The 13,529-nt window shown below is 36.3% G+C and overlaps 1 protein-coding gene across 3 annotated transcripts in view; it reads left to right on the top strand.

The window, feature by feature from the left end:
• HNF4G (hepatocyte nuclear factor 4 gamma) overlaps positions 1-13,529 on the top strand; it is a 62,353-nt gene that overhangs the window by 38,041 nt on the left and 10,783 nt on the right. For 2 of the 3 annotated variants that reach the window (XR_004360658.1, XM_032708978.1), the window contains exons 1-4: positions 2,130-2,316; positions 5,188-5,356; positions 7,655-7,749; positions 11,287-11,393. Coding sequence is in view for 2 of the 3 variants with exons in the window: in XM_032708978.1 (XP_032564869.1) it covers positions 2,199-2,316; positions 5,188-5,356; positions 7,655-7,749; positions 11,287-11,393 (489 nt within the window). In the remaining variant the exon portion in view is untranslated. Of the gene's footprint in view, positions 1-2,129; positions 2,317-5,187; positions 5,357-7,654; positions 7,750-11,286; positions 11,394-13,529 lie in introns of those variants that run through there. The other variant, XM_032708992.1, reaches the window with a different exon arrangement.

The following is a 13,529-nucleotide window of genomic DNA, read 5'->3' as shown; positions in this document are numbered from 1 at the left end:
AGAAAATCTTATTAAAAATATGCACTAAGGAACAAAACATAATTCTAGTTAACATGTAAACCTTTTTATATTTTGTTAATCAGCATGTTAATGCAATGAATATTTTGTCATGTAACCAGTAATTAGTATTGTAGTAAATACTATACGAATAGAACAGATTGTTGTAGCAAATACAACAAATTCTGCTTCAGAAGAAACTTTTCAAACTGAGCCATCAGGTAATATGAAACTATTCCATCTCATGAAGAAAATACAGTGATTTCCTAAACAAATATTGACTGTCAGCAAATAGCTTTGCATCAATCTTAATTTAATATGCTTCTTTAAGAAAAAGTGTTAGGTATGGTTAAAAACAGTGAAACCTTGTACACTTCTAGTACTGTGCAATGATACTTTCTGAGTAAATTTTTTCCCGTGATTGGAGGCATAAAATATTCTAACATTTCAGTCATATCCTTAAATATCTTTAAAAAAATTCCCATTTTTTGTACTATTTGTCTTTTGTCATGTATAGGAAGTATTTGTAGTCACATTGGTTGTTAACAAACACACTATTCTTATGAAGGGAGAACATTTTAGGTTTGCCCTTTTTGAGCAATAACTTCTACAGTTTTTTTGATATCTCATTAAATATTACAGTGAATGAATGGTTTAAAGGAAAAGGAGCAGCAGCAGGGTAAGAAGGAAAGCTCCTGTGGAGACCCTCCAAAATCTGTAGAGAATTTGTTCAAGCAGTAACACAATTGCAAATAGGCTTTGGTTTAGGGATAGCTCTGTGATTTATACAAGAATCCCGTTGTCATAATTATGTCACTAGACTTGGCTGGAGTCAGGAGGAGAACTGACCTGAGACTGCATCTGTGTGTCCACATGGAGAAAGGATGATTTGTGCCTCTCAGGTAACTGTGGGCATGTGGAAATTAGAAGGATGAATCTTGAAAGGCTTGTTTCTAGGTCTTTTCCTGTAAATTTTCCTTTTTCATTGGTAGCCTGTCTGTCATGAATTGCCTTTTTTTTTTTTTTTAATATCAAGGAGTTCTTTTACAGCTATTTTTACTGAACAAGAACTGCAGACACTCTTTTCCATTCAAATAAGCATTTCAATGCTGTATGTACAGTTACTGGCTCTCATTAATTAGACATAACCTGGGAAGTTTTCCCATATGTGTAATCTTTAATGTAACTGTTTTTCAGCAGTATAAAGGGTAGTTTTCTGTAAAGAATTTATTGAGAAATAATAACATTTCAAATTCTGCTATCAAACATTTAAAACCACCAGATTAGCAAGTGAAATTCAGCTGTTCAGCTCTATATTTGGCACAGATTCAAGCAGCTTTGCCAGGAGGATTTTTAACTAGGTTTGTGCACACCATGTCTGCCAACTGATGAACTGTGGACCTCCCAAAAGATTCTTCTTTACAGAGAAGGTGAATAATATTTTTTTTTCCCTTATGCATCTAGATGGTACTTGAAAACACCATGCTGCCATCACATTTTATACGAAGAAGGGTTAGAGCAGGAAGCCACTGTCTGAGAGTGTGCAGGGTCCAGTGCCTAGAACCATTGCAGCAGCACAGTATGTGATGGAGGGGATTTATGAGCTGGCCTTGCTGCAGGCCTTGTGTGGCTTGAGGCCTTGCTTAAGGGTGTCTACGCAGCCAGCTCGTCACTGCTGTGAAAGAATGTTAACAGCTGTAAAAGTAGGAGGTTTTACAGCTGTCTTTTAAAATATGAGGTTGGATGATTTGGGTATAGTTTTGAGATAGTCCATAATCATATCACATTTCCTTATTGTTCTGAAGAGAGCAAAATGGCGTAAGAACCTACAGTCACTGTGTAGAACAACCAGAGCAGTTTGTTTAGAACTGTTTGTTCCACACATTGACAACAAAATATGTAGCAGGGCATAAGAGACAGGAAGCTTCCTGCACGTCCTTGGGTTCACGCAAGAACTGGAACCAATACAGCTTCTGATAAGGTTATTTCATAAAGCATTCCAAGATTATCAGAAGGGTTGCACTGTATCATAAAAGAAAAAAAATACCCAGGTGAAATACAGCATGCAGAAGCAGTTTTACAGCTCCTCCCATTGCTGCACGTAAGTGATACAGTTATAGTTAACTTTGGATTATCAATCACTGTGAAACAGAATGGGAAGGTTGTACATTTGAGCAGCTTTTTCACTGGTTTTGCATTCAATGATGAGGCTCTCAGAACCAATACTAGACATGGAAATGGCAAACTACAGTGAAGTTTTAGATCCGACGTATACGGCACTGGAGTTTGAAACTATGCAGATTCTGTATAATGGCAATGGTGAGTTCTTCTCTGTGAGGCAAAATCAAGCCAGTTGATAGAAAAAGTGAACTTTAGTAATGCTATAAGGTGCTAGTTAAATGTTTAATTAATGGAGCATTTGGGGGTTGTTTTCAAAGTACAAATCTGCTCTTTTACACTTCATCACTAACTTTAAGTTAGTAACATTATAATTCTTTAAGGAAAATAAAAGAGAGGGTATATGTAATAAAGTAGATGAACTGTACTGTCACCAGTCAGTTAATCAAAGGAAGAAAATGGTGAATTCAGCAGTTGTTTTATTTACTGTACAACAAATGAATAACTAGTACTGACAGTTTGGACATGGAAGTATATTTCGTATACAACTTTCAGAAGGAAAGGACAAAATTGTCCAGAGGTTTGTGAAAAAAAATTAGCTACTGTTTCTTGATGCCTAGTTTCTAATTGTTAGACTAATATTTTATTTATATTTTATTTACTTAAGTGTTAATCTAGCCTTCCTAGGTAAGTGCATATATGAACTAGAGTGATTTAAAAAAAAAAAAATCACATTGGCTTTATATAGAGGCTGATGTTTAGCCGAGAAAAACTATTTGCATTTAGCTAATGTAGCACTTCAACTTTAGGTAGAATTTTTAATTGCAGTTTTTGAGAAGTTGTACCAATAATTTATGCTTGAAATAGGAAGCACACCATTTCATTTTGCCATCATTGAATACTGACCAAAACAAAAAAAAAAAAAGAAATGTCAGTCAATTCAAGTGAAGAAAAGTATTAGGCAAGTTAAACTACTCAAAAATGGCCTTCCAGATCTTCTAATATAATAAAAAAGTTGGTCTATCGTATCATAAACTATATGTGCTTTTAAAAAGCAGAACTGGTATCTAATCATTTGCAGAAAAATTATTTAGCACCTGCATTTCCACATATTTCTATGTGGAACCTAATTAAATTTTTGTTGTTGGGCTTGAAGTTTTATCTGAATTTCTGATGTTACATTACAGCAAGCGTAGTAAACAGAAAGGTAGACTAGGTTATTGATTTAGGAAGGAAAAACAGACCTTTATGCCCTAAGTGATTTTGGAGCTATCAACAGTGATTATAAAACTTTTAGATGATTTCTCTGGTTTTTTTTCTAATATGGGTGATTTCATTGGTCATTTGTGGTTTTGCTGAGTAGCACCCTTTTGGATCTGTTAATGTTAAATAAAATGGGAAAGCAGATTAGGGAGGTTGTGCTTGGTTGCATTATGTGTTGGTGATAGAGCTGGTTAAATTATTCACTGTAAGTGATTAGCTTGATAGTTAGTAATTATAAGGTGTAACCTTTTTCTGTTTAGAGTTTGAGTTTAGCTTAAGTATTTTCTTATAGAATTTATTAAAACATTGTCTTGTTTCAGTGCTAGTCTGGAACTGAAAACTGCCTCTTATGAACCTTCCTATGTATCTTTTCTAGTTGTCTAAATTAATTAGGAACATTCAGATGAGTTTAACAAGCCACGTTCAGGGAGATTTTTCAGTTCTGTTGAAATCAAAGAACTTTTCAACATCAGGTCAATTTCCCAGATATTTTGTTTCAAAATAATAGCTAGGAAAATAAGTATGTCCTTATATATATATACACACAATTTACGTTGCTGTAAAATATTTCATCATTACATTTAAATATTGTATTATTAATTATTCTGCAATGCAACATTACAGAACTCCAAAAGAATGGTTTTGTATTTTTTAGAGTAATTTTATAACCCATTTATGAAAATAATTTTCCAGTCATGACAAACCTAATTTTAAAATAAAATTTTTACAGAACTGAATTCTTACTTTTAAGATTTCCTTTTATTTAATCGATTTTTAATATAATTCCTATCAATTACAGCTCTGTAAAGCAAATCAATACAAAAAGGTTGTTTCTTTGTCTGAAGAACTCAGTTTAAATTGTAAACTCTGCAGGACGCAATGAAAATTTTATATTTGTGTTGTACATTTCAGTTGGATCTATACAACAGGAATAATATTATGTATCATTGTTAACAGTTTTACTGTTCAGCCTGTTTGCTGTTCATGAGCTCATGTACTCGACTTTTGAATCCATGTTTGAATAACTAATTAATGTGGCACAGTTTCCTCTCCTGGACAAAACAGCTACAAATGCTTAGGCCTATTTCAAACAGTTTTCCTTTCATTTAAATCAGAAACAAAACAGAAAAAGCTATTTTGCAATTGTTTCTTTTAACATGTCTGAATAAATATGTGTGTTTTGATTTCAGGTGAGTTTCTTCAGTAGTGTTTACCAGATTCAGTGACTAATTGTTAATCACATAGCTAATATTCTCTGTGCAACAATATTGTCTACAATGTTCCTGTCAAAAACATCTTCAAGGAAATAATACTTAGACAGTCCTCTTAGCAAACCTTTTGTTTTCTTTTTTTTTTTTTTATTAAATATTGTGCAAAACCTTTTGTTTGTTTGTTTAATGTCCCAAACCTTTGTATGAGTTGCCAGTTATTGCCAGCTCATATGAGAAGTGATACATGAGAGTTATCACTGTTTTATGCCAAAGTTCCTCTTCATGTTAGTAGGAATATATATGTAATTATACATGCAAACTTAGACTTTAATTTTTAATCCTTCAGTTGGAAAGAGTTTAGAATACAATTATTTGTTGGTATGAACTTTATTAATTCTGTTAACATCCCTATTCACTTTGAAAGTGTTCATATGAGTAAGAGCCAGATGTAATTAGATAGGTCGTGCTATATAAATCTTAAGTGTCAATTAAAAGACAGAAAACCAGAAGACACCTCCATTTAGGTACAGCTTGTTCATGTGCTGGTTGGTGGAAGTCTTGTCCATAACTATGTAATATTGTTCTTCCCTGTTGTCAGAGAGTTCAGGAGAAGCTGTCAACATGAATGCTGCTGACAATGGGGTCAGTAGTCTCTGTGCAATATGTGGAGACCGAGCGACTGGAAAACATTACGGTGCTTCCAGCTGTGATGGATGCAAGGGGTTTTTTAGACGCAGCATAAGGAAAAACCACGTCTACTCGTGCAGGTATTTCAAAAGTTCATCTAGACGCACTAAAATAATGAATTTAAGCAAAAATTATATTCAGAACTTTGTCAGGGTCTTTCCAGCTTTTTCTTAAGGGATGCTACTTGATATTACACATTCCAGATACTATATTCCAGATGTCAGTTGATATTATTTATCTTTTATTTAAGATTATGAAGGTCATCTCCTGAAAATAAAAAAAAAAAGAAAAATTAAAACTGCTCATATTTTCACTGCAATATGAAAATCGTATATCTTAACTGTTTTCTAAGAATTATTTTCTTAGGAAATTAGCTTCTGAATAGAAAGTCTAAGATTTATGAGGGTTTTTTTAAGGGCTGTGCTAACATATCTGCACATATTCCAGGTTTATGTGACACACTGCTCTTTTGATCGAACATTTCCCCCCGTCAGTCTGATCTGCTAATTTCCAAATGGTGCTCTAATTATCATGCTGCAGGTCTGTGCACTATGTTTGACAAATCACTCTTGTGCATGCACAGGATCATAACTGGTGAGTTTTAAGCTGTGCACAGAACACATGGAAAACTCTGTCTATTGGGTTTTCATGGCAAGGTTTTATTAGCAAGGAGGCTACAAGAGTGGATTCTGTGAGAAGCTCTTGGAAACATCCCGTGTCTAGTGAAGCCAATACCAGCTGGCTCCAGGATGACCAAAGATGAGCCCATCAGCAGTGGTGGTAGTGCCTTTGGGATAACGTATTTAAGAAGGAAAAAATATTATTGTGCAGAAGCAAATTGCAGCCAGAGAAGAGTGAAGTGAGAATATGTGAAAGGAATGACTCAGCAGACACCAAGCTCAGTGGAGAAGGAGAGGGAGGAGGTGCTCCAAGCACTGGAGCAGAGATTCCCCTGCAGCCCGTGGTGAAGACCATGGTGAGGCAGCTGTGCCCCTGCAGCCCATGGAAGTCCACAAGGGAGTGGATATCTACCTGCAGCCTGTGGAGAACTCCCTGCTGGAGAATATGGATGCCCGAAAGAAAGTTATGACACGGTTGGGAAGACCATACAGAAGCATGTTCCTGGCAGGACCTGTGGCCCCACAGAGAAAGGAGCCCATGGTGGAGCAGGTTTGCTGGCAGGACTTGTGACCCCACAGGGGACCCGTGCTACAGCAGCCTGTTCCTGAAGGACTGCACACTGTGGAAAGGAAAGCATGTTTTCTGCACCCAGGAAACATGCTGGAGCAGTTCATGAAGAACTGCAGCTCATATCAGAGAAGTTTGTGGACAACTGTCTCTGTTGGGAGGGACCTTATGCTGGAGCAGGGGAAGAGTGTGAGGAGTCCTCTCCTTGAGGAGGAAGCAACAGCAGAGACAACATATGATGAACTGACCACATCTTCCATCCCCTGTCTCCTTGGGCCACCTCATGGGGCACAAGGAGGAGAAAACCTTTTGTAAATACGGCTTTTTAGTAGAAACATTTGTTACAGTCTTCCTTGATTGCATACTACTCTTAAAAGGAAATCTCTCCCTTACAATCACAGCACAGTGATATAACATAGACATACCCCTAAAGTGGTGTGGCAAGAGCTGATGTAAGTGATTTCAGGAAGAGCTCTGCAAAAGCTAGGTCTGTTTATCTAACAAATACATGCAGATCAAAAAAAAAGGCAGACCTAAACAGGGAGAGGGGAAGAGGGCCCATATGAGTTCCCTTTAGGCACACCTGTAGATGTACATAAAAGCCTGGATAAACCTTCCTGCAGTGTCATGCTCTGTGTGTTTCCTCATGTCTTTGTTTCATTGTGTTGGTAGAAAATGTTCCTCTCATTTCCTCTTTGGGTTACCACTTATAACGATACAACATGTAGTTTGTTCATTGGTATCTCCATAGGGAGTAAAGGTTGCCAGCTGAGGGTAATGGTTTAACAGCTGAGGGGCTCCTCAATGCCAGCAACATTTGGCATTTTCCTTGATTGGCCTTTCCATTTACTTTTTGTAGCTTTTCTTCTTTTGTTTTGCCACTGCCATTTGACGAAGCCAGTTACTGACATATCTTACAAATCAGTTGAGGTGTAAATGATGCACCTAAGTCTGAAATTTTCCACACTTGCCAGTTCCAATGCATATATGTGTCTAGGCGCACATATATATTCCTGGAAATGGAGCACCTCTCAAAACTGATTAATAAAGAAAAATAATCCAAACAACTGAAGAAAGAAGTCTGGTTATAGACATTATTCTGACAGGCCAGATTAGTTGGTTTTCTTCTTTGTAATCAGAGTGCTGCTTTATTAATGCTATACACATTTCCCTTTTCTTGTCTCTGGTAGATTCAGCCGACAATGTATCGTTGACAAGGACAAAAGGAATCAATGCAGATATTGTCGTTTAAAAAAGTGTTTTCGAGCAGGAATGAAAAAAGAAGGTAATGGAGTCATTTACTATTTGATATACAAAGAAAAAAATTCTGAGTGAGTTTTAAAATATAATAAAAATTCTAAAAAATTCCAACAGAATAATTCAATGGAATGTCTGCTATAATGCCTTCATGATGGAGAAATGCTTTTATATTGAGGTAAAATATATATCTTCTAGTTTTCAGGTGGGTAAGCAGTTTTAGCATTTTGATCATAAGCAAGTCCATGGATTCAAAGTGAATTTGCAACTATTCAATCCATGAATCCTGGCACCAAAATTCATTGATTTGTATATATTGAACCATATGCTGGAAAAGTTCAAACTGTGAGATTTGAGTTTTAATTTTTCATGAAATCTCTATCTGGCATTTTTTTTCTACCCTGAGTAATGACAGTGCTAATTTACCGGTTCTTCCATTAAATTTAAATATAAGAAACATTTAAGCCAGAGGAAGGACTGTGAAGTTGAGTGAAATAATAGTGGTGAGAAGACTAGTGGTAGCTGTCAGTGGAGTCTCCACATTAATTAAAAAAAAATTCTAATTTCTTTAAGGCTTAAAATGGGAAAAATGTTACTTGTGCATCTCACTGACAGGGATGAGAAATGTGAGTCACACTGATCCTCCTGTCAAAATGGAAGGACCAGATGACCACAGGAGCAGAGTGATAGGGAAAGAAGGGCAGTGGTAATATCGGAGGAGTACTGTTGTTGGGAATGTTGCTTCACTGACAGTTATGATGTAGAAGCAAAAGATGTCCTGATCTGTTTCAAATGCACACTCAAAAGTGGTTCATCACAACTTTGCTACCTTTTTTGTCTGGAACATGGTGTATCTGCCTGAAGGCCAGTCTGAAATGTGAGTGCTCAGTTCTCCTGTACAAGGAGCCTGTACAAGGCTATCATTATTTTAGTCTTTACATAGCTTTCCTAAGATAAAGCAAGCTGTTTCTTTAGGCTCTTAAGTATCTATACTGTAGTACTGCTTTGCTAGTGATCACGTTATTGATATGAGATAAAATAGATTTTTCTTTTTGAGGCTGGATGGGGATATTCTAAACAGTGTTACAGAGTGTATGAATGAAATAGGTTTGCTAGCTCTTATGGATCTCCTTTAACAAATTTAGCCTTTGGAATTTGAGTCATTAAAATCGGTAACATATTGTATATATATTATCAATCTGATGTGAAGAAAGGGAGAGACCTATGTGTCCACAGCTGCCCTAAAACTTTTGCAAAAAGCAGAGCTTTACAGACTTTCAGAACCTGGAATTAAAGAAATTTATCTCAGAAGGGACATCTGGAATTCATCTAGTTCAGGTCCCCATTTAAAGCAAGGCTAGTGTCTAGGTTCAGTCAGGTTGCTTGGGACTCTGTCCAGACAGATTTACACAGTCCCTGAGAGGGGAGATGTGACAGCCTTTCTTGGCAAGTTCTTTCAGTGCTTGACCAGCCTCACTGGGAAGAGTTTTTAATTTCTAACTGATTGGAATATGTCTTACTGCAATTAGGGTAGTGTCCATTGTCTCTTGTCCTTTCACTATGGATTTGAAAAGAATCTGGCTCCATTTTCTGTACAGAAATGAAGACCCCCACCTCCATGTTGGTCCTCTCTTTTCCACATAGGCTCTACTTCACCTTGTGCACTTTGTGGGTTACGTCTCCATAGTCCTCCTCTGGACACTGCCTAGTTTGCCAGAATCTTTCATGCGCCGAGGAGCCCAAACCAGAGAATTGGTCATTTCCTTTAAGATGCTAACGCAGCCCAGTGCGTGGCATAAAACTTTCAACCTAATTTACACTGTTCTGCCCTACTTTGGTCCCACTACCTCTAAAACTTCCATTTTTTCATTGCATCCAAGCCATGTTTATTTGAGGCTTCCAAGTGCTAAAATAATTCAAAACACTGAACTGCTTGTGTGTTGTTGCATACCTTTTCACATGGTCGGGGCATGTTTCATAGTGTAAGAAGTGTAGTATAGTCTCTATGATTGTTTCTCCTCTTGTTTCTAGCAAATCTTTCTTTTCTGCAAGAAAAGGTAAGAAAGGCTTCAGTTGGTGAAAGCTATACAAGGCCTCTTTAAGCAAATATTCCACCTTCCTCATATAATCTCTGTTTAAGGCAGTTTTAGCCTGAATTGACAGAAAGGCTTTAGCCAGACAGACAGTCTAGTCTAATAATACAAAATTATGTATAAGTAGGAGAAAATTGAAGCATCCACCTATGGTTCTCAGTGTGCTCCACCAGTGACTTTCACTACTGATTGTCAGAATACCTTACTATTTTTGCAATACTAATTAGTGCTGACATTATTTTAATTATCTAGGTAGCACTTATGCTGCTGAAATTCAGTGGATGTTTTGGCATTCTTTTACAAGAGGTTATGGTTTTTTCTCCTGTCTATATGAACATATAGCACTTTGTGTTTATCACCACACAAAATTTCTTACTGTGACCTTAATAAAAGACCCATCAGTGAGTGTCCTTGCAAAAAGTTAGTACACCTCTGGAATAAACTATGTGCATTGTTCAGATAAACTCTGAAACTATTCAGTGCATAGAATACTTTATTTTTTTTTTATTGAAGCCTCTCTTACTGCTCCTAAATTCTATAATGCAGTTTGTTTCCCATAAAATGGCAAACTTATCTTTGGAAATAAAACTGCTATTCTTAAAAAATTATGAGATTCCTTGTGCAATAAAAAGATTTTGATCAGCATAATTCTTTTTTTTCCCCTTTTTTTTTTTCCTTGACCTAACCTTGGACATGATTTCGGTTTTAGAAATATCTGACTGATAGTTTTATTTTTTCTTTTTCCTTCAGTTCAAAAGTATGCCCTGTTGCTTCATAAGTCCTGTGTGTGCTGAGTAAGGATTCCTTATCCTAAGCCCTTTCAAATGCCTTTCTTTGGACCCTATTAGACAAAACTTACTGTCCTGAAACCTTTTAACTGAGTTAATATTCAATAAACTGGCTAGGAATGTAATGTCACTGAGGAGGAGCATGAGATTTAAGTTTCAGAATTATCTTACTGTTAGGTTAAGTTCATGATTTATTCCTCTTTCAGAATTTCCCACAGCAGAGCAGGAGGAGAGCTTTCATACTTCCCCTGACTGAGATATTTTTTCAGTGGTGGTGCTGTATCTCTTGACCTCTTTGACAGTTTGGAGATGTCCATTTCTACCATTATGATAAAAACTACTTTACTTTTTAAATTGGTTGAAATAACAAAATTAGAACATGTCTTCAGGTTCAAAGGAAGAAAGAGGTTTTATAGTAATAAAACCACTGAAAAAAGTGATGATAATTCAGTATCTATCTATGATTAGTTACACATACTTTTTGCAGGCAAGTAATATACAGATAGAGACCATAAACATGTATTGTCATTCTTCCTCATTACTCAGAGCTAAAAGCAGATCATCCTCTTTGAATGTCAGACCTTTCAGTTCTTACAGTTATCTTCTGAAATACGGTAAACTTCTGAAATTATACTGTGTGTCAGCTTTTACAAGTCAGTAAATGAGATGATTATTCTTTTCCAGCTGTACAAAATGAACGGGACAGGATAAGTACAAGAAGAAACACCTTTGATGGCTGCAACATTCCTTCTATTAGCACATTGTCACAAGCTGAGACACTCTCCCGTCAGGTACTGAGATATACCACAAAATTATTTAGTAACTTTAAGACTGATTTTACTAAAACGAAATACTTTTCAGGTTTTTATTGTATTGAATGTAATTATTGAGATTACTTTCTTCTACTTCCAAAATGCACCCAACTTCCTGTTTCCAGTGAAAGAATCAGTAATAGAATACATTCTTGAAGCAAAGTCAATAAAAAAAATTCTACTTTGTCCAGGACAATATGTCTTAGGCACCTTTCTTAATAAAGCTTTATGGTTCTTACTGCTTTTAAATCAGATGCTGTCTTAGGCAGCTTGTGGCATCTATCTATCCTTGAAGCTGGCTTTCCCATGAAACATTAGTGAAAAAATTGTCCAAAGCCATTACATTCAAAGGGGTGTGGACACTCATTTCTTTACATTCTTTGAAAATCCAGTTTTTAATATCCTTAGACATTATAAGTAAGGCAAACAGAAATGTTCCAACTGCAGAGTCTGTTCACATCTCGCTTTTGAATTTTCTTTGTCTCATCTGAACTTCATTTTCTCTTTTTCTTTTTTTTTTCCTATCCAATCAATTGCTGCATGGAACAGTCTCTAGTCCTTTCCTGCAGCTCAGATAAATCATGATCATTGATTCTGCATTCTTGCACCTCTTACTAACTTGCTTAGAATTTAACTGCCACCTTTATGATTTCATGATGACTGATTTATACATCCCCAAATGTTTTGTAATCTCATCCTTTATCGGCATCTCTCTTAGGCTGGAACTGTCTGTAAAGAATTGATGCAGGAATTACTGGGTGATATGTCTTTGGCACATATTGCATGTCTGGGCAGACTAGATGGACATAATGGACCTTCCTACCTTTCATACCTATACACTATGAAAAATATAGCTGTTTTTACCTCCTTAGTAATTTTTTGAAGTTGCTTATTGTGCTTTTTTGTGTTACTCCGTTAATCATTTCTGACTGGTATATGCAATTCAAGAATAAGAACTGTCTTAAAGAGAATCACATCCTCAGCTGTTTATGGCACAAAGTTCTTTTCAAACAGTAGATTCCTGGCCTAAAACATCTCCTTGTGTACATGTGTAAATTTATTCTACATACTGTTTGGTAGGACAGAATTAGTTCCGCTATGTCAAGCATATATGAAGATACAATCTCAGCCTCAAAGTCCAAGAGACTACATTAACATGGTGGAAAAGTCAAGTCTTAGAAGTACTTGTTTTTCTCTCAATCAAATAGGCCTGTAAGATGAGTTCAGTCCTGAGGAGAAACTTGGAGGAGGAGGTAGTGTCCCAAGTTGTTACCCAAGTCCTTCAGCTGTGAAATGAGGAAGAGAGTGGCATTCATACCTTTTGAAATTTTCATATTAAATAGAGCAAATTAATTACTTTGTTCCTGAAGATCCCTTACAGGGGGAAATTGTCCAAGTGCAATTTTTCACCTACAGACTCAAGAGAGGCTTCCAGGATTATGTAAATATGAAAGGGACATGCTCGACTCCCATAGGCATAAAGCCATCTGTCCCTGAAGGTTTTCAGGACAATTGGGATATAGTGTTAAATTGTCACGTTCAAGTCATTAACAGGTACAAGTTCCACTGGGAAAGGTTTCATCTCAATATAAGAAAGAAATTTTTACAGTGAGAATAAACAATTACCAGAGCAACCTTTTCAGGGATGTGGTGGAGTCCTCATCCCTGAGGAACTAGATGAGTCCATCATCTAGTCTTACTTTCCCACAAAAGATTGGATGAAATCATCTTTCAAGGTTCTTCCTAACCCGCACTGGTCTATGATTCTATGAAGTCAGTGACTACCATGTTGCACCCCAAAAATGAGAGGAAGGTTAAATCAATAGAGAAAAAGAAATAGGAAAGTTCATGTCTTCATATCCTTATGAAGAGATTAAATCTTAATAATGAACTCCATGGGAGTCGTCCTATGAGTTCCCAGCAGAAGTTCAGCAAGTAATTTTGGCATGTAGTTTATAATGTAATTTTTAATTTATAAAGATGCACAGGTTTGATTAAAAGATATTAAAGGAAAGACAACGTATTAACTTCATGAGTCAGTATGTCTAACAATTAAACAATCTGCCTCTTCTTTACGTTCTTGTATTATCTCCTAGTTGGTGCATGGTGGTATCT

The sequence above is a fragment of the Chiroxiphia lanceolata genome, chromosome 1 (assembly GCF_009829145.1).
Source record: "Chiroxiphia lanceolata isolate bChiLan1 chromosome 1, bChiLan1.pri, whole genome shotgun sequence".
NCBI lineage: Eukaryota > Metazoa > Chordata > Aves > Passeriformes > Pipridae > Chiroxiphia > Chiroxiphia lanceolata.
Note: the sequence above shows the minus strand (reverse complement) of the source record. Positions and strands in the feature narration are given on the sequence as shown.